Source organism: Salmo salar, chromosome ssa15 (assembly GCF_905237065.1).
Source record: "Salmo salar chromosome ssa15, Ssal_v3.1, whole genome shotgun sequence".
Lineage (NCBI taxonomy): Eukaryota > Metazoa > Chordata > Actinopteri > Salmoniformes > Salmonidae > Salmo > Salmo salar.
The window spans coordinates 63,670,997-63,692,458 of record NC_059456.1 but is presented as its reverse complement, the minus strand read 5'-3'; the positions used below and the strand labels follow the sequence as shown (position 1 = coordinate 63,692,458).

The window sequence follows — 21,462 nt, the reverse complement described above, 5'->3', positions numbered from 1 at the left end:
CAAAAATCTCTTCTGAATCTCCACTGACCCACTTTGGGCTGGCTGGACCTGGACACAGGCCAAAGTAGGAACACATGCCAGGCCTATTGTCTGTCTCTGAGGCATGGCTGCCATCTAGTGGGGATAAACACACACAGCAGCTTTAGGTAATATTCAGAGGCTGATGGTCCATTCTCTGGCAATGTGTGAGAGAGCTTTGTTAGTGATATGTTGACACCTGAAATTAAGTGCTAGCCATGTAATAACAATGGATGTACAATGTAACGCATACATCTCTCCCAGGGTTAAATATGTCACTCTGATCAGGTATTCATGTTCTTCTCTTCTCAGGGTCCCTGGAGCAACACATCCGTAGACTCAGACAGTGAAAGACTGCAAGAAAGGGTAGGTGTCAAATGTCCTAATACAATACATTTCCTCAGGCTCTGTTGCCTAATGCTGTTATGTTACTGACTCTGCTTTCGATTAGAAGAGAATGTATCTTTCTTTGCTACAGTATGAATGGCATCGCCCCACATAATAATAGAAACCATACAATGGGCAATATAATGTGAATACATTGTACCATGAATGACTGAGTTCATAACAAGAAGTACATTGATCTCTCCTATTCTAAAGCCTGGATGTCTGTCTGTGTTTGAGGTAGCAAGACAATGGTAGTATTACAATGGTAGTGGATCTATAATCCACACAGTAGGCTGCAGAGGTATAAATAGTAAGTTGTCTTCTCTATGGGGATAGCATCACTAGCTCACTTTCTAGTAGCAGTGAGGGGTGTCTGTGGAGAGATGAGACAGGATCAGGGGGTGAATTTCACACACCCTCCCACAATGCAAATGTGCTAAATGGCTGGTGGTGCTATCGATGCCCCAGTCTGAGAGAGCAGAGGGAGGGGCTTCGATTTTCACTTTTTGGTTATAGAGGAAGATGTTGGGAGAGAAAGAATAGGGTAGATAACAGAGAGAGTGTGGAAATGGCAAGATAGAGAGCGAGAAAGGGCCCTTGTAGTCAAATCAAATCAAATTTATTTATATAGCCCTTCGTACATCAGCTGATATCTCAAAGTGCTGTACAGAACCCCAGCCTAAAACCCCAAACAGCAAGCAATGCATGTGAAAGAAGCACGGTGGCTAGGAAAAACTCCCTAGGAAAAACTCCCTAGAAAGGCCAAAAACCTAGGAAGAAACCTAGAGAGGAACCAGGCTATGAGGGGTGGCCAGTCCTCTTCTGGCTGTGCAGGGTGGATATTATAACAGAACATGGTCAAGATGTTAAAATGTTCATAAATGACCAGCATGGTCAAATAATAATAATCATAGTAGTTGTCGAGGGTGCAACAAGCACGTCCGGTGAACAGGTCAGGGTTCCATAGGTCGCAGGCAGAACAGTTGAAACTGGAGCAGCAGCACGGCCAGGTGGACTGGGGACAGCAAGGAGTCATCATACCAGGTAGTCCTGAGGCATGGTCCTAGGGCTCAGGTCCTCCGAGAGAAAGACAGAAAAAGAGAAAGAGAGAATTAGAGAGAGCATATTTAAATTCACACAGGACACCGGATAAGACAAGAGAAATACTCCAGATGTAACAGACTGACCCTAGCCCCCCGACACATGAACTACTGCAGCATAAATACTGGAGGCTGAGACAGGAGGGATCAGAAGACACTGTGGCCCCATCCGATGATACCCCCGGACAGGGCCAAACAGGCAGGATATAACCCCACCCACTTTGCCAAAGCACAGCCCCTACACCACTAGAGGGATGTCTCCAACCACCAACTTACCGTCCTAAGACAAGGCCGAGTATAGCCCACAACGATCTCCGCCATGGCACAACCCAAGGGGGGGCGCCAACCCAGACAGGAAGACCACGTCAGTGACTCAACCCACTCAAGTGACGCACCCCTCCCATGGACGGCATGGAAGAACACCAGTAAGCCAGTGACTCAGCCCCTGTAAAAGGGTTAGAGGCAGAGAATCCCAGTGGAAAAGAGGGGAACCGGCAAGGCAGAGACAGCAAGGGCGGTTCGTTGCTCCAGCCTTTCCGTTCACCTTCACACTCCTGGGCCAGACTATACTTAATCATAGGACCTACTGAAGAGATAAGTCTTCAGTAAAGACTTAAAGGTTGAGACTGAGTCTGCGTCTCTCACATTGGTAGGCAGACCATTCCATAAAAATGGAGCTCTATAGGAGAAAGCCCTACCTCCAGCCGTTTGCTTAGAAATTCTAGGGACAATTAGGAGGCCTGCGTCTTGTGACCGTAGCGTACGTGTAGGTATGTACGGCAGGACCAAATCGGAAAGATAGGTAGGAGCAAGCCCATGTAATGCTTTGTAGGTTAGCAGTAAAACCTTGAAATCAGCCCTTGCCTTAACAGGAAGCCAGTGTAGGGAGGCTAGCACTGGAGTAATATGATCCAATTTTTTGGTTCTAGTCAGGATTCTAGCAGCCGTATTTAGCACTAACTGAAGTTTGTTTAGTGCTTTATCCGGGTAGCCGGAAAGTAGAGCATTGCAGTAGTCCAGCCTAGAAGTAACAAAAGCATGGATTAATTTTTCTGCGTCATTTTTGGACAGAAAGTTTCTGATTTTTGCAATGTTACGTAGATGGAAAAAAGCTGTCCTTGAAACAGTCTTGATATGTTCTTCAAAAGAGAGATCAGGGTCCAGAGGTCCTTTACAGTTTTATTTGAGACGACTGTACAACCATCCAGATTAATTGTCAGATTCAACAGAAGATCTCTTTGTTTCTTGGGACCTAGAACAAGCATCTCTGTTTTGTTCAAGTTTAAAAGTAGAAGGTTTGCAGCCATCCACTTCTTTATGTCTGAAACACAGGCTTCTAGCGAGGGCAATTTTGGGGCTTCACCATGTTTCATTGAAATGTACAGCTGTGTGTCGTCCGCATAGCAGTGAAATGTAACATTATGTTTTCGAATGACATCCCCAAGAGGTAAAATATATAGTGAAAACAATAGTGGTCCTAAAACGGAACCTTGAGGAACACCGAAATTTACAATTGATTTGTCAGAGGACAAACCATTCACAGAGACAAACTGATATCTTTCCGACAGATAAGATTTAAACCAGGCCAGAACTTGTCCATGTAGACCAATTTGGGTTTCCAATCTCTCCAAAAGAATGTGGTGATCGATGGTATCAAAAGCGGCACTAAGATCTAGGAGCACGAGGACAGATCTAGAGCCTCGGTCTGACGTCATTAAAAGGTCATTTACCACCTTCACAAGTGCAGTCTCAGAGCTATGATGGGGTCTAAAACCAGACTGAAGCGTTTCGTATACATTGTTTGTCTTCAGGAAGGCAGTGAGTTGCTGTGCAACAGCTTTTTCTAAAATTTTTGAGAGGAATGGAAGATTCGATATAGGCCGATAGTTTTTTATAATTTCTGGGTCAAGATTCGGCTTTTTCAAGAGAGGCTTTATTACTGCCACTTTTAGTGAGCTTGGTACACATCCGGTGGATAGAGAGCCGTTTATTATGTTCAACATAGGAGGGCCAAGCACAGGAAGCAGCTCTTTCAGTAGTTTAGTTGGAATAGGGTCCAGTATGCAGCTTGAGGGTTTGGAGGCCATGATTATTTTCATCATTGTGTCAAGAGATATAGTACTAAAACACTTTAGTATCTCCCTTGATCCTAGGTCCTGGCAGAGTTGTGTAGACTCAGGACAATGGAGCTTTGGAGGAATACCCAGATTTAAAGAGGAGTCCGTAATTTGCTTTCTAATGATCATGATCTTTTCCTCAAAGAAGTTCATAAATGTATTACTGCTGAAGTGAAAGCCATCCTCCATTTGCGAAGGCTGCTTTTTAGTTAGCTTTGCGACAGTGTCAAAAATAAATTTCGGATTGTTCTTATTTTCCTCAATTAAGTTGGAAAAATAGGATGATCGAGCAGCAGTGAGGGCTCTTCGATACTGCACGGTACTGTCTTTCCAAGCTAGTCGGAAGACTTCCAGTTTGGTGTGGCGCCATTTCCGTTCCAATTTTCTGGAAGCTTGCTTCAGAGCTCGTGTATTTTCTGTATACCAGGGAGCTAGTTTCTTATGACAGATGTTTTTAATTTTTAGGGGTGCAACTGCATCTAGGGTATTGCGCAAGGTTAAATTGAGTTCCTCGGTTAGGTGGTTAACTGATTTTTGTCCTCTGACGTCCTTGGGTAGGCAGAGGGAGTCTGGAAGGGCATCAAGGAATCTTTGGGTTGTCTGAGAATTTATAGCACGACTTTTAATGCTCCTTGGTTGGGGTCTGAGCAGATTATTTGTTGCGATTGCAAACGCAATAAAATGGTGGTCCGATAATCCAGGATTATGAGGAAAAACATTAAGATCCACAACATTTATTCCGTGGGACAAAACTAGGTCCAGAGTATGACTGTGGCAGTGAGTAGGTCCAGAGACATGTTGGACAAAACCCACTGAGTCGATGATGGCTCCGAAAGCCTTTTGGAGTGGGTCTGTGGACTTTTCCATGTGAATGTTAAAGTCACCAAAAATTAGAATATTATCTGCTATGACTACAAGATCCGATAGGAATTCAGGGAACTCAGTGAGGAACACTGCATATGGCCCAGGAGGCCTGTAAACAGTAGCTATAAAAAGTGAGTGAGTAGGCTGCATAGATTTCATGACTAGAAGCTCAAAAGACGAAAACGTCATTGTTTTTTTTTTTGTAAATTGAAATTTGCTATCGTAAATGTTAGCAACACCTCCGCCTTTGCCGGATGCACGGGGGGTATGGTCACTAGTGTAACCAGGGGGTGAGGCCTCATTTAACACAGTAAATTCATCAGGCTTAAGCCATGTTTCAGTCAGGCCAATCACATCAAGATTATGATCAGTGATTAGTTCATTGACTATAACTGCCTTGGAAGTGAGGGATCTAACATTAAGTAACCCAATTTTGAGATGTGAGGTATCACAATCTCTTTCAATAATGGCAGGAATGGGGGAGGTCTTTATACTAGTGAGATTGCTAAAGCGAACACCGCCATTTTTAATTTTGCCCAACCTAGTTCGAGGCACAGACCCGGTCTCAATGGGGAAAGCTGAGCTGACTACGCTGACTGTGCTAGTGGCAGACTCCACTAAGCTGGCAGGCTGGCTAACAGCCTGCTGCTTGGCCTGCACCCTATTTCATTGTGGAGCTAGAGGAGTTAGAGCCCTGTCTATATTCGTAGATAAGATGAGAGCACCCCTCCAGCTAGTCCCCTTCATCCAACTATTTCAGGGCAGGGTTACTTAGGTAACACAAAGATGTATTGAGACAAGATGACCTTGTGATTGGACAGATCTTGATACATGGTTTGTATGTGTTTCTCTGTTTTCCAGAAAAGTTCCAAGAAGAAGGAAAAAGAGACATGTAAAGGCTGCAACGAGAGCTTCAACTTTACCAAGCGCAAGCACCACTGCAAAGCCTGTGGAGCGGTGAGCACAGAGAGGGAGAGGAGGTTGGAGGCTGGAACAGTTAGTGCCAAGATGCTGCATTTTCATCAGTGGATGTCCTGTATAATTGATTTTCTCGCTCCATTCCTCCCTCTTCCTCTTTCGCTCTTCCCCTCCCTCTGCAGGCCATCTGTGGTAAATGCTCTAAGATGTTGGAGAATAAGACATGTCGTGTGTGTCCTGAGTGCTTCGAGACTAGCCAGGGCCCTGAGGGGCCTGCAGGGGCCCCAGTAGAGCTGAAGAGGAAAGCTACAGCCGAGGTGAGGACCGACTCTCAGCTTATACTATAGAAAAGAGTAGAATATAACTTAATTTAAACAAATTTTCCATCCAGAGACTTCCTTTTCGCTTCCCCTCACAAACATCATAAGACAATCAAACATCATACTTATTGTTGTTGAGAAGCTAGCATGGACAGGCTGCACAGAGTGGACTCCCAGCAGAGTGGACTCTCTGGAGAGAGCGGCATAATCACGTTAGTTGCACCAGCATGACAGAGAAGACAGAGCCCAGCCCAGACAGACCCACAGAGCATCATGCACCTCTATCAATCACACACACACACACACACACACACACACACACACACACACACACACACACACACACACACACACACACACACACACACACACACACACACAGCAATATTAAGTCACCTCTATTTGAGAACAAGTACCATGACTAGTTAAGGGGCTTAGTGGAAAGCAGCAGACTCTGCTGAGTGAGTAGTCTCTCCACTTCATGCCTATGATGCAGCAACTGAGCAGTCTAATCTGTCTGTCTGTCTGTCTTGGGGTTATACTGTCTCACACACACAAACTAGATCTTTCACAGTAGCAATACCATAATGGCAGTGATCTGCAGTGGTATTATTTCCCACCAAGGGGGGCTACAGCACCACATCTGTAACAGTGGGGCAGCAGCATGAACACCTGTCCATGTCCAAATCTCCCAATAAATCTTTCCTATATGCTGGACACCAGGTTTGTTATGTAAGCGAATGTCCCAGACCTTTATCCTCGAGTGCCCCTTAAACGTCCAGGCTGATTACTTTGAATTAAAAGTAGAATTGACAGTGAAAGTGAATTCCAATTCCAAACGTTGGTTTGTGCATGGGGAAAGAGCTACTGTAATTGTGTTGAACTATAGAATATTATTTGAGTATTGGCACCCACTGCAGTAGATCAACTGTGGGATTGGGCCTTTAACTCTGCCTCCTGTGTGTGTCTCTGTCTCTCCAGAAGCAGGTGTCTCTGTCGGGGGACAACTGTCTGCTGTGTGCCCAGCTGCAGGTGCAGGAGAAGGGCAAGAGCTGGACCAAGACCTGGGTGGCCATCACCAAGACTGAACCACTGGTGCTCTACCTGCAGACCAGCGGACAGGTAAGGGTTAAACTCACACACACCTGTGTCTGTCTTTATCTGTGTCTGTGTTTCTGTCTGTTTATTTGTGTCTTTGTACCGCTGTCTTGTCTACATCCCGTCTCCATGCCCAGGTCACCTGTATATGTAGGTAGAAGTTTCCCCTAACAACTGACACAGGGTCAGTTATTTTTCATCCCATCAATGATATTTTGTGTGTCAGTGTGCTTTACACCTCCTGTACTGTACAGTCTGTGTCCTTGTGTTCCCACTGTCTGTATTCAGTAGATTTGGGTCAGGGGGATTTGTCTGTCCTCACTCTGACCTCAGATGGAGCTTGCTCAGCTGGCTGACTGTCACACTGTTAATACCATGGTGTTATTACTCTATTATTACACTGTTATTACCATGTCATTATTACTCTATTACTACACTGTAATTACCATGGCGTTATTACTCTAATAAACTGTACTTACCATGGTGATTACTCTTATTACACTGTAATTACCATGGCGTTATTACTCTAATAAACTGTACTTACCATGGTGATTACTCTTATTACACTGTAATTACCATGGCGTTATTACTCTAATAAACTGTAATTACCATGGTGATTACTCTTATTACACTGTAATTACCATGGCGTTATTACTCGAATAAACTAATTACATGTGTTATTACTCTATTGCACTGTAATTACATGGCGTTATTACTCTAATAAACGAATTACCATGGTGATATTACGCTATTATTACACTGTAATTACCATGGTGTTATTACTCTATTATTACACTGTAATTACCATGGTGTTATTACTCTATTATTACACTGTAATTACCATGGTGTTATTACTCTATTATTACACTGTAATTACCATGGTGTTATTACTCTATTATTACACTGTAATTACCATGGTGTTATTACTCTATTATTACACTGTAATTACCATGGTGTTATTACTCTATTATTACACTGTAATTACCATGGTGTTATTACTCTATTATTACACTGTAATTACCATGGCGTTATTACTCTATTATTAAACTGTAATTACCATGGCGTTATTGCTCTGTAATTACCATGGTGTTATTACTCTATTATTACACTGTAATTATCATGGTGTTATTACTCTAATAAACATTACCATGGTGGTATTACTCTAATAAACTGTAATTACCATGGTGTTATTACTATAATAAATGAATTACCATGGTGTTATTACTCTATTACTACGCTAATTACCATGGCGTTATTACTCCAATAAACAAATTACCATGGTGTTATTACTCTATTATTACGCTAATTGCCATGGTGTTATTACTCTAATAAACAAATTACCATGGTGGTATTACTCTATTATTACACTGTAATTGCCATGGTATTTTTACACTAATAAACTGTAATTACCATGGTGTTACTCTACTAAACTATAATTCCCATGGTGTTATTACTCTGTTATCACACTGTAATTACCATGGTGTTATTCCTCTAATAAACTAATTACCATGGTGTTATTACTCTATTATCACACTGTAATTACCATGGCGGTATTACACTGTAATTACCATGGTGTTATTCCTCTAATAAACTAATTACCATGGTGTTATTACTCTATTATTACACAAATTACCATGGTGTTTTTACTCTAATAAACTAATTACCATGGTGTTATTACTCTATTATTACACAAATTACCATGGTGTTTTTACTCTAATAAACCAATTAACATGGTGGTATTACTCTAATAAACTGTAATTACCATGGTGTTATTACTGTTATTACACTGTAATTACCATGGTGTTATTACTCTAATATACTGTACATTCACAGCAAAAAATGGAAGCACGATGGAAGGTTGCGACCCTGTATGTAACTGATAGTAGGCTACTAAGACCTGCGACTTACCGTCATGCCACAGAGATTTTATGAATATTGTAGAAAAAAACGTCTATTTGAACATAAAACAGTGTTTTTCATTGCCGACCAGTAGATGTCACTAATGTGTATTGTGTTTAAAGCTCAGCGTAATGAACCATTTTCCGGCACAATTTGGTAAAAGCCCCAAAAGCTACTGGAAGCCAGTCACTGTAGCCTCTGCCCATTCCATTTTAGAGACCAAAATCCCAACCAAATCCTTTCTCTGCGACAATCCCAGGCAGGCAGAAAGCTGACATCCCCTGGCAAAAGATTAAGATTAAGGATTGTTAGATGAGCATTTTTGTATGATTCGATAGAAACTGGGGAAAGAGAAGGGGGAGGGGAGGGAGCTTACAGTGCATTCGGAAAGTACTGTATTCAGACACCTTGACTTTTTCCAGCCTCGAGTCTTCTTAGGTATGACATTACAAGCTTGGCACACCTATATTCAGTGGTGGCAAAAGTACCCAATTGTCATACTGGAGTAAAAGTAAAGATACCTTAATAGAAAATGACTCAAGTAAAAGTGAAAGTCACCCAGTAAAATACTACTTGAGTAAAAATCTAAAAGTATTTTGTTTTAAATATACTTATGTATCAAAGTAAATGTAATTACTGAAATATACTGAAAGTATCAAAAGTAAAAGTATAAATATTTTCAAATTCCTTATATTAAGCAAACCAGCAGCACCATTTTCTTTCATTTTTAAATGTATCGATAGCCAGGGGTGTGCTCCAACACTCAGAGATAATTTACAAACAAAGCATGTGTTTGGTGAGTCTGCCAGATCAGAGGCAGTAGGGATGACCAGGGATGTTATCTTGTGTGAAATAGACAATTTTTGTGTCCTGCTAACCAAAGAAAATGTAACAGTACTTTTGAGTGTCAGGGAAAATGTATGGAGTAAAAAGTACATTATTTTCTTTAGGAATGTAGTGAAGTAAAAGTTGTAAAAAATATAAATAGTAAAGTAAAGTGCAGATACCCCAACAAACGACTTAGGAACTACTTTCAACTATTTTTACTTAAGTACTTTACATCACTGCCTATATTTGGGGAGTTTCTCCTATTCTGCTCTGCAGATCCTCTCAAGTTCTGTCATGTTGGATGGGGAGCGTCTCTGCACAGCTATTTTCAGGTCTCTCCAGAGATGTTCGATCCGGTTCAAGTCCGGCCTCTGGCTGGGCCACTCAAGGACATTCAGAGACTTGTCCCGAAGCCACTCCTGTGTTGTCTTGGCTGTGTGCTTAGGGTCGTTGTCCTGTTGGAAGGTGAACCTTCGCCCCAGTCTGAGGTCCTGAGCGCTCTGGAACAGGTTTTCATCAAGGATCTCTCTGTACATTGCTCTGTTCATCTTTCCCTCGATCCTGGCTAGTTTCCCAGTCCCTGCTGCTGAAAAACATCCCCACAGCATGATGCTGCCATTACCATGCTTCACCGTAGGGATGGTGCCAGGTTTCCTCCAGATGAGACGCTTGGCATTCAGGCCAAAGAGTTCAATCTTGGTTTCATCAGACCAGAGAATCTTGTTTCTCATGGTCTGAGAGTCCTTTAGGTGCCTTTTGGCAAACACCAAGCAGGCTGTCATGTGCCTTTTACTGAGGAGGTGCTTCCGTCTGGCCACTCTACCATAAAGACCTGATTGGTGGAGTACTGCAGAGATGGTTTTCCTTCTGGACGGTTCTCCCATCTCCACAGAAGAACTCTGGAGCTCCGTCAGAGTGACCATTGGGTTGTAGGTCACTTCCCTGACCAAGGCCCTTCTCCCCTGATTGCTCAGTCTGGCCAGGCAGCCAGCTCTAGGAAGAGTCTTGGTGGTTCTAAACTTCTTCCATTTAAGAATGATGGAGGCCACTCTGTTCTTGGGAACCTTCACTGCTGCAGACATTTTGTTTGGTACCCTTCCCCAGATCTGTGCCACAACACAATCCTGTCTGGGAGCTCGACTGACAATTCCTTTGACCTCATGGCTTGGTTTTTGCTTTGACATGCACTGTCAACTTTGGGACCTTAAATAGACAGGTGTGTGCCTTTCCAAATCATATCCAATCAATTGAATTTATCACAGGTGGACTCCAATCAAGTTGTAGAAGTGAAACAGGATGCACCTGAGCTCAATTTTGAGTCTCATAGCAAAGGGTCTGAATACTTATATAAATAAGGTATTTCAGTTTTTTACTTTTAATACATTAGAAAAAAATTTAAAAATATATTTTTTGTGTATAGATTGATGAGGAAAATATTTAATAAATTTTAGAATAAGGCTGTAACGTAACAAAATGTGGGAAAAGTCGTGGGGTCTGAATACTTTCCGAATGCACTGTATGCATGTGCCTTATAAAATAAAATCTATCCCCCTGCATTAAAGGACAGGGAAAACTGCACTGTTATGCTTCCTCTTGACTCTGATTGGCCTGTTTGTTGTGTCTCTTCAGGACTCTCGCGGGGCACGGGCCATACCCCTTCCGGGGTTTGAGGTGAGCGTGGCAGCGCCATCGGCAACAGAGAAGTCTGAGCTTAAGCACGCGTTCCAGCTGAGTCACTCCCAGCAGGCTTTGCTGTTCAGCGCCCAGGATACAGAAGTCCAGGCCAAGTGGGTGGAGCTTCTCTCTAGAGCCGCCCGCGGGGAGATGCCCACAGACACGCCCTTCAGCCTGACGGAGCACAGGGAAAGCCAATAGGGCGCCTCCGCTGAAGCCACAGGACCCTCCTTCCCACCTTTCACCCCTCTCCTGTGGACAGAGCACACGTTACTTGAATTCACTTTTCCTTTGCACTTTTTATTTTCTTTGAAGGGAGGGAAGATTTCCCCCCTCTGCTGCCACTTCACCCTTTCCTCCACCAGACACACATTTACACACAGACTTGCTCTCTCTTTCATTCGCACACTCTAGCTATCTCTCTCTCTCTCTCTCTCTCTCTCTCTCTCTCTCTCTCTCTCTCTCACACACATTACACATACACACCTGTTTCACCAACTCCGCCACCATTGTATGCGTGGTTACATTATATTTCTCTCAGTGTTCTCTGCAGTTCAAGAAGAACAGAAGACTCTTTGATTTAATGTTTAGAATTATAGCCGAAGTCATTTATTAGATGGATCCTGTATGATTTTGTAAAAAGGTGAGGTTCCTTGTACATTGTGTGACTGTGAACCATTAACCCCTGTCAGTCTGTCTGTCTGTGTGTGTGTGTTGCTCCTGTGTTTTATTTCAATATTCAATGTTAGCGTATTGAACCCTACATGCAGATACCCCCTCTCCCCACCACTGTGGACCCAGTGGCAGCTCAGTGGTGATTGTACAGTGTGTATACTATCGTGTGTCATTAACTAAAATAACTCAATTTTAACTTAAGAGATGTGAACGAACGCTTGTGGCTGGCCACCTGAAGCTCCCACAATCAGCCTCCCAACTCCTCACACCCCTTCTCACCCCCCAAACACACCCTACTCCCTTGCTGTGTCCCAGTGTTTTAAAAATGACGTTCTTTCTTTGCTCTCCCTCCTTTGTAAACCACTTAATCTGACTGGATAGTCGATTCAATATGGTGGATTTTGTTCCTCTTCCACTAGTAGACTGGGTGGAGTTCCTGCCAATGTTGTTTTGACCTGTCCAGTAACTGAAGAGAGGAAGCCACTGTAGAGGATCAGGACATTACTTACTACAGATCTAGGATCAGCTTCCCCTCCCCAAATCACCATCTTGGGAAACAACGCAAAACTGGCCTTAAATCAGTTTCTACAGACAATGTATAGCTAGTCCCTTGCTCCTGTATGGTCTTGCTCCCTCCCTCCTCTCTCTATCAACTCTGCCCTCAGCAGCCAGGAATATACTCCCAATTCCTGTTTCTACCGCTCACCTGCTCTGCCCCTTCTGGTCACGTGATAGAAACCATAGCCACAATACAAGTACTGGCTAAGCAAATTTAAGCTTGATCCAAAAATATGGTAGGAGGCTTCGTATGGAGGGTGTGACGCAATTGCGGAGCCTTCAGAGGCATGCAGAGGCCAAATCAATCTTCCTACCACATCGCCGTGCGCCTCTCAAATTTTGTAACAATGCAGAGGGCTCCGTATAGCTCCACAATGGCATGATTGGTTGACGGTAGGTGGGGGCGGTACGTCCTGTATAAATACAAACTCACTTCCTTGACAACTTCCTTTACAATAGCTCTGCCCTGCTCCGCTAAACGCAAGAAGTATGAAAGCCCTGATGTCTGCGGAGGCTGCATCGCAGAGACAGCCACTTTAGATCTCGGATTGACCATGCAAAGCCTTTAAGACTGTGTATTTTGCCTTGTCCCCCTCTACTCCCCAACCCCCCTGGCACCAGCTTGTAAATAACCAGAGGACTGTTCAGTGGCTCTCTATGTGCATGTATAAACTCACTCATATTTATGTACCGTACTCTGAAAACCCCAGTGCCCCTCTTTCCTCTTTGCCGTACTGTAAAGTGAGCAGACTCAGTGTTGCGTGTTTTAACCCTGGCTTGTGCACTGTGGATAAGCAGTCAAGCATATCATCAATAAAGAGACGAATGGCTCACTCAGTGTTATACTGTCCAACATGATCCCTCTAGTGTCCTGTCGGTTTGTGTTCTCTCTCTCTCTCTCTCTCTCTGTCTCCTATCTCTCTGTAAATGGGTCTCTTTCTTATGCAATTTCTATTCCCCAAGTTGAGGTAATGTTTGATCAAGTATGAATATTGGATCTCATGCTATGTTTGTCAAGTAGGCCTACACTACACTAATAGATGGAGAGAGGTACTGAATGCTTACTTGCAAACGATGCAAACTTGATGTGTAAGTGACTTCTTGAATTAAAGCTCACACTTGTCTTTTCTTAATAGCGCTGACTTTGCTGATAGCTACTTTATTGAGGAAAACATTTACTTACTGTGACTATAATATGTGGTTGTCTAACCTAGCTATCTTAAGATGAATGTACTAACTTTAAGTCACTCTGGATAAAATGTAAATACAATGTCTATGGATTTAGGATTTAGTTTATCATGAATGTAAAGGGATGGACCAATCCTCTTGGACTGTTACCAGGTAACTGAAATTAGATCCTCCATTGACTGGATTGACAATCTCTCCTAACAGTGATATCATACATCAAACAGCCATCAGATATAAAATGCCAGCAGATATTTGATCTTATCTTTGGATAGGGTGCAGATGGATTAGGTGTGTGTGTGTGTGTGTGTGTGTGTGTGTGTGTGTGTGTGTGTGTGTGTGTGTGTGTGTGTGTGTGTGTGTGTGTGTGTGTGTGTGTGTGTGTGTGTGTGTGTGTGTGTGTGTGTGTGTGTGTGTGTGTGTGTGTGTGTGTGTGTGTGTGTGTGTGTGTGATAGATAGATAGACAGGATGAATAACTGGCCTTGATGAAGAAAGGAAACCTATCTGAATTAACTGAAGCCTATAGTACTGTGGGACAATTTTATACCGTCATTCTCCAGTCACATCTCTCCATGAGAACAGAACAATACATATCTACTTTACATTATGAAAACAAAAGCCTCTCAGGTTGGTAAGCCAGAACATTTTTTAATACAACACAAGTAGTCATAAAGCCACAGAGCCTTTGAGCTTATCTGAGACACAGTGTGAGTGTGTCCCTGAGAAGGGTTATGTGTACTAGAGAGTAGAACGTTACAAATGACATGTGAATTTTGTCTGTGTGCTTTTTGCATGTCATTTGGTCATTGTACTGTATGTGATGGTCAGTGAATGTCTTTGACTGTCTCGCTGGCTGTCTCCAGGACGTATGTGCTTCTGCCTTCGTACCAGAGGACAAGTGTCTGTGTCTGAAACTACCACACAGACTGAGATCTGGTTTGGTCAGAAAGGAGGGGAATAGCGAAACCCAGGTGTAGTCGGAGGGTTAAACCATAGCAAGCGAGCAGTGGGGAATAACAGGCCTGCCCTAACACACATTCCACAAACATACCTTTTCTCAGCTCTTTGTTTTCCATCCTGCAATGACCTTCTGTGATACAACATTTAGATTTGTGTGTGTTAACACCTGCATATTTGTGTGTGGGTCTGTGCATGTGTGTGTGAGGTGCGTGTGTGCTGTGTGTGATAAAGAGGGACAGTTATAGATAGTCTGAACCCCATCTTTTTAAAGCAATTTGAGCTGCCAAAGTGATGTATTAAAAATGTGCCCTCTCCCAAGCTGAGAGCTGTGGTGCAGAGAGATAGTCCCTAAAATGCTGACGGTTACTTCCTGTCATAGTTTACATGCAGTTAGAACTGAGTGCTGGGTGCATTGTGTCTCTGCTAGACAGAGACCATGCTGAGAAACTCTTCATGTCTTTCCCTTCAAAAGAAAACTACATTTCTATGGGGTTTTTTTTCTTCAACTTTTTGGTTGGTAGCAAAGGCAGATTTCGAGCAGCATATCTCCCCAGGCAGCAGAGGCAGTTTCAAGTATCTGGAGGCTGGGGCTTTTGAAGTATAGCAGCAAAACTGTTTTGTCTTTCCCTAATTGTTCATAATGGCATATTTTGTTTTTGTGCATTAGGGATGCTACTCTGTTTCATACTGATCCTTTCTCTCCTGCTCCTCCCTGTAGACACCAGCTGACTGGCTTATAAAATGTGTATGTGCGCATGTGTTTGTGTGTGTGTGTGCATTAGAAAATACCATCGAAAGAGAAAGACAGAGTACCCAACCCAGTTTTTCTGTGTACAGTCAGAGCCACCAAGGTAGCGTAGGGTGTGTTACCTTGGCCTCTACCAGGTGCCTCAAGGCTCATCCTAATGACTTCATTCATCAAGGCCACAAACCTGCTTTCATCAACACAACAGACTAGGTCCAACATGGCTGCTATCATTGCCAGCAACTCAATAGAGAACCGCTTTAAGTCAGGTCAAAGAACACACATTTCCATACAGCCTTAGTTCTGCTGTGAGATATCTTACCATACCGTACCAAGCAATATTTTTACACACTGAGCAGGGTAGTCTGGGTACCGGGCTGCAGGGTGGGATTGGATCTCTAATATTCCCCAAACACAGCTGATGAGAATGGTTTTAATGTAGATGTGGATGCTTTTTAAGGCCATTGGAACGTAAGGCTCTTACCAGTGTCTGTTTGTGAGTGTGTGCACACACAAAGCTAGCATTTCCTGTGACTGTTTGTCACACAGACAGACACACACCCACAGCAAAGCTTTTGTTGCACTGTTTGGCAAGACTGTGTAGACATTTCTTCATTTGTGTCGGGGAAGTCGGTTGCAACTGTCATTTGGTTTCTGTGGTACAGTATGTTGAGATGTAAATGTCCTCAGATGTTGGTTTTCTCAGAGGTTGTGTTTCAGAAGCCATAGGTTCCTGTCATGTCTGTCCTGTGTGGTAAAGGAACAAACTTTATCCGGTTTTGCATTGTGTCACAAGGGAGTCTCAAAAGAGGACAAAGCTTCACAGGTGATTTACCTTGACAATTTTAATCTAAACAGTCCTTCAAGAGCTACAGTCTAACTCACAGCTTTCAAAATCTAGGAATCACAAGCTTTAACTTCAAGCCCTGAAAGGTGGTCCTGTGTTTGAATATACTGTATATGGGACATTTACTAGACGGTAACATAATGACACAATACAATACTATCCCACAGCTTAAAAAGCATGCATTCCCATTCACAGACTCACAGCCAGAAGTAGGAGGCTTAACATTGCATCATTACTCGCTAATTAAAGCTGTTAAAGTGGAACTGACAACGTTTTAGGAACATGAACTCTTATTAAAATATGTTCATACACACCCCCAGGAAGAATATGACACATTTTGTACATTTTCTGACAAGTGAGCTCTTAGATATGGTCATTTTCACATTTTCATACATTCATAGGAATGTTTGGGAATGACGTAGAGTAAGGCATTTGTGAAAATTCTATAACGATATAATGTGGGAAAGCGGCCGTGCGTTTGGGTAATTAATAGACACTGCAGTAAATAAAACCTAATAAAAACATCTGTCTTGTCCAGGACTGGATTCTACACAGACCCCTGCGCCATAGCTAATCATAGCTACAGTAGGCCTACTGTGTATACAAATAAACCATGTTACGTCTAGTCTGTGAGACCAGTCTGAGCAAAGTGATTCACATTTCTTGTCGGCTAACCAAATGACACCTGCATCTCGAGCTGTAGTTGACCACTCATCTACTGACACAACATCCTCCCAGCCGATAGCTAGCTAGCTAACGTTAGGCTCTGTGTTTTTAGCTTGGTAAATGAATACCTACATTAATAGATAAGCTAGCCTATTAGCTATGATATGACTGACTTGTGATTATTGCTAGTTTCATTGTATTGACATTCCCAGGCTTAGTTACATTTGTTCGTTTTGTCCAAAATATTGAGTCACTGAAACTGAAACGGATGGCTGGAGGAATCCAACAATGTACCAGGCCAGCTGTGATTTAAAACTTGAAAACAATATTTGTTGGACTACCAAGACATTTATTGGGGAATTATACCTTACTCAATGTCATGGAATTTTGAGTCAAGTATAACTTATTTTTAAAGCCGCTTATAAAGTTGTTTTTGTAACATAAACTGGGAATTTTACATTTTTGACTGATATGATTGTCTGTTTGTTTCATATCTGCATAGTTAAAACACTGTCAGTTCTACTTTAAGCTGAATGTAATGTTGATGAGTGCGAGGTTCATTTAACTGGGAGTGTGTTTCAGAGAGTGACCAGTGTTTTCCGTGCGCTGGGAACTAGAACTGCGATTTTTCCAACTAAAGAAAGATAAATAGACTAAGTGTGTCATTTTTACATTTTAGTCATTTAGCAGACACTCTTATCCAGAGCAACTTACAGTAGTGAATGCATACATTTCATACATTTTTTCCCCCCGTACTGGTCCCCCGTGGGAAACAAACCCACAACCCTGGTGTTGCAAACACCATGCTCTACCAACTGAGCCACACGGGACCTTCTCCACCCTTAAAAACCTATCCCTGTAAAGAGGAGACATTTATCAGGACAGAACCACAGTAATTTCATGGGACATTAACACATCTCCCAACAGATATCAAATTCCCCCTTGAGAGTGTTCAACCTGAAAACAACCTGCCTACTGCACAGTGTACACACACACATGCACGTGTGCATGCATGCACAAATGCACACATATACAGTTGAAGTCGGAAGTTTACATACACCATAGCCAAATACATTTAAACTCAGTTTTTCACAATTCCTGACATTTAATCCTAGTAAATATTCCCTGTTTTAGGTCAGTTTAGGATCACCACTTTATTTTAATATTAAGAATGTGAAATGTCAGAATAATAGTAGAGAGTGATTTATTTCAGCTTTTATTTCTTTCATCACATTCCCAGTGGGTCAGAAGTTTACATACACTTAATTAGTATTTGGTACAGTTGGGACTGTAAAGCAACACAAACATTGGCACAGACACATGCATGCACACAGACACGATAACATACGCACTATACATACACATGGATTTAGTACTGTAGATATGTGGTAGTGGTGAAATCTGTGAATGTATTGTAATGTTTTTAAAATTGTATAAACTGCCTTAATTTTGCTGGACACCAGAAAGAATAGCTGCTGCTTTGGCATAATAAATAAAAATAAAAAATACAAAATGTGTGGGGCCACTGATTAGTCGAGGTAATTGAGGTAATATGTACATGTTGGTAGAGTTATTAAAGTGACTATGCATACAGTGAGGGAAAAAAGTATTTGATCCCCTGCTGATTTTGTACGTTTGCCTACTGACAAAGAAATGATCAGTCTATAATTTTAATGGTAGGTTTATTTGAACAGTGAGAGACAGAATAACAACAAAAAAATCCAGAAAAACGCATGTCAAAAATGTTATAATGCAAATAGTCTAGGTAGCCATTTGATTAGATGTTCAGGACTCTTATGGCTTGGGGGTAGAAGCTGTTTAGAAGCCTCTTAGACCTAGACTTGGTGCTCCGGTACCACTTACCATGCGGTAGCAGAGAGAACAGTCTATGACTAGGGTGGCCGGAGTCTTTGACAATTTTTAAGGGCCTTCTTCTGACACCACCTGGTATTGAGGTCCTGGATGGCAGGAAGCTTGGCCCCAGTGATGTACTGGGTCGTACGCACTACCCTCTGTAGTGCCTTGCGGTTGGAGGCTGAGCTGTTGCCATACCAGGCAGTGATGCAACCAGTCAGGATGCTCTCAATGGTGCAGCTGTAGAACCTTTTGAGGATCTGAGGAACCATGACAAATCTTTTCAGTCTCGTGAGGGGAAATAGATTTTGTTGTTCCCTCTTCATGACTGTCTTGGTGTGCTTGGACCATGTTAGTTTGTTGGTGATGTAGACACCGAGGATCTTGAAGCTCTCAACCTGTTCCACTACAGCCCCGTCGATGAGAATGGGGGCATGCTCGGTCCTCCTTTTCCTGTTGTCCACAATCATCTCCTTTGTCTTGATCGCGTTGAGGGAGAGGTTGTTGTCCTGGCACCACACGGCCAGCTTCACTGTCCTCCTCCCTATGACGAGGCTGTCTCGTCATTGATCAGGCCTACTACTGCTGTGTCATCGGCAAACTTAATGATTGTGTTGGAGTCGTGCCTGGCCATGCAGTCATGAGTGAACAGGGAGTACATGAGGGTACTGAGCAGGCACCCCTGATGGGCCACGGTGTTGAGGATCAGCGTGGGAGATATGTTGTTACCTACCCTTACTACCTGTGGGTGGCCTGTCAGAAAGTCCACGATCCAGTTGCAGAGAGAGGTGTTTAGTCCCAGGGTCCTTAGCTTACTGATGAGCTTTGAGGGCACTATGGTGTTGAACTCTGAGCTGTAGTCAATGAATAGCATTCTCACATAGGTGTTCCTTTTGTCCAGGTGTGAAAGGGCAGTGTGGAGTGCAATAGAGATTGCATCATCTGTGGATCTGTTGGGGCGGTATGCAAATTGGAGTGGGTCTAGGGTTTCTGGGATAATGGTGTTGATGTGAGCTATGACCAACCTTTCAAAGCACTTCATGGCTACAGACGTAGTCATTTAGGTAGGTTACCTTAGTGTTCTTGGGCACAGGCACTATGGTGGTCTGCTTAAAACATGTTGGTATTACAGACTCAGACAAGGAGACGTTGAAAATGTCAGTGAAGACACTTGCCAGTTGGTCAGTGCATGCTCGGAGTACACGTGGTAATGATAATCCGTCTGTCTCTGCGGCCTTGTGAATGTTGACCTGTTTAACGGTCTTACTCACATTGGCTACGGAGAGCATGATCACACAGTCATCCGGGACAGCTGATGCTCTCATGCATGTTTCAGTGTTACTTACCTCGAAGCGAGCATAGAAGTAATTTAGCTCGTCTGGTAGGCTTGTGTCACTGGGCAGCTCGTGGCTGTGCTTCCCTTTGTAGTCTGTAATAGTTTGGAAGCCCTGCCACATTCGACGAGCGTCAGAGCCGGTGTATTCAATCTTAGTCCTGTATTGACACTTTGCCTGTTTGATGGTTTGTCGGGAGGCATAGCGGGATTTCTTATAAGCTTCCGGGTTAGAGTTTCGCTCGTCGAAAGCGGCAGCTCTACCCTATAGCTCAGGGCGGATGTTGCCTGTAATCCATGGCTTCTTGTTGGGGTATGTATGTACAGTCACTGTGTGGACGACGTCAGTGACTTATGTGGTGTACTCCTTCCTCAATGCCATCGGAAGAATCCCAGAACATATTCCAGTCTGTGCTAGCAAAACAGTCCTGTAGCTTAGAATGTGCTTCATCTGACCATTTTTTTATTGACCGAGTCACTGGTGCTTCTTGCTTTAGTTTTTGCTTGTAAGCAGGAATCAGGAGGATAGAATTATGGTCAGATTTGCCAAATGGAGGGCAAGGGAGAGCTTTGTACGCATCTCTGTGTGTGGAGTAAAGGTGGTCTAGAGTTTTTTCCCCTCTGGTTACACATTTAACATGCTGGTAGAAATGAGGTAAACCGGATTTAAGTTTCCCTGCATTAAAGTTCCCGGCCACTTGGAGCACCACCTCTGGATGAGCATTTTCCTGTCTGCTTATGGCCATATACATCTCATTGAGTGCGGTCTTAGTGCCAGCATCGGTTTGTGGTGGTAAATAGACAACGACGAAGAATATAGATGAAACTCTCTTGGTCGATAGTGTGGTCTACAGCTTATCATGAGATACTCTAACTCAGGCAAGCAAAACCTTTAGACTTCCTTAGATATCGTGCACCAGCTGTTGTTTACAAATATACATAGACCGGCACCCCTTGTCTTACCAGAGACTGCTGTTCTATCCTGCCGATACAGTGTTTAACTCGCCAGCTGTATGTTATTCATGTCGTCGTTCAGCCACGACTCGGTGAAACATAAGATATTACAGTTTTTAATGTCCCGTTGGTAGGATATACGTGCTTGTAGTTCGTCCACTTTATTATCCAGCTATTGTACGTTTGCCAATAGTACCGATGGCAAAGGCAGATTAACCACTCGTCGCCAGGCACCCCGATCTCCTTCCGCAATATCTCTGTCTCTTTCTCCTGCAAATGATGGGGACGATGGCCTTGTCGGGTTTCTGGAGTTAATCCCTCTCGTCCGACTCATTAAAGAAAAATAATTTGTCCAGTTCAAGGTGAGTAATCGCTGTTCTGATGTCCAGAAGCTCTTTTCGGTCATAAGAGACGGTAGCAGCAACATTATGTACAAAATAACTTACAAACAATGCAAAAAA

The 21,462-nt window shown here is 43.0% G+C and overlaps 1 protein-coding gene across 4 annotated transcripts in view; it reads left to right on the top strand.

The window, feature by feature from the left end:
* Nucleotides 1–13,314, top strand: part of LOC106571892 (FYVE, RhoGEF and PH domain-containing protein 3) — a 109,075-nt gene extending 95,761 nt beyond the window's left edge. For all 4 annotated transcript variants that reach the window (XM_014145424.2, XM_014145423.2, XM_045695919.1 and 1 more), the window contains 5 exons: nucleotides 331–384; nucleotides 5,348–5,443; nucleotides 5,587–5,721; nucleotides 6,706–6,846; nucleotides 11,179–13,314. In XM_014145424.2, the coding sequence (XP_014000899.1) occupies nucleotides 331–384; nucleotides 5,348–5,443; nucleotides 5,587–5,721; nucleotides 6,706–6,846; nucleotides 11,179–11,424 (672 nt within the window). In that variant the 3' untranslated portion in view covers nucleotides 11,425–13,314. The remainder of the gene's footprint in view (nucleotides 1–330; nucleotides 385–5,347; nucleotides 5,444–5,586; nucleotides 5,722–6,705; nucleotides 6,847–11,178) is intronic.
* Nucleotides 13,315–21,462: the final 8,148 nt, after the last annotated feature.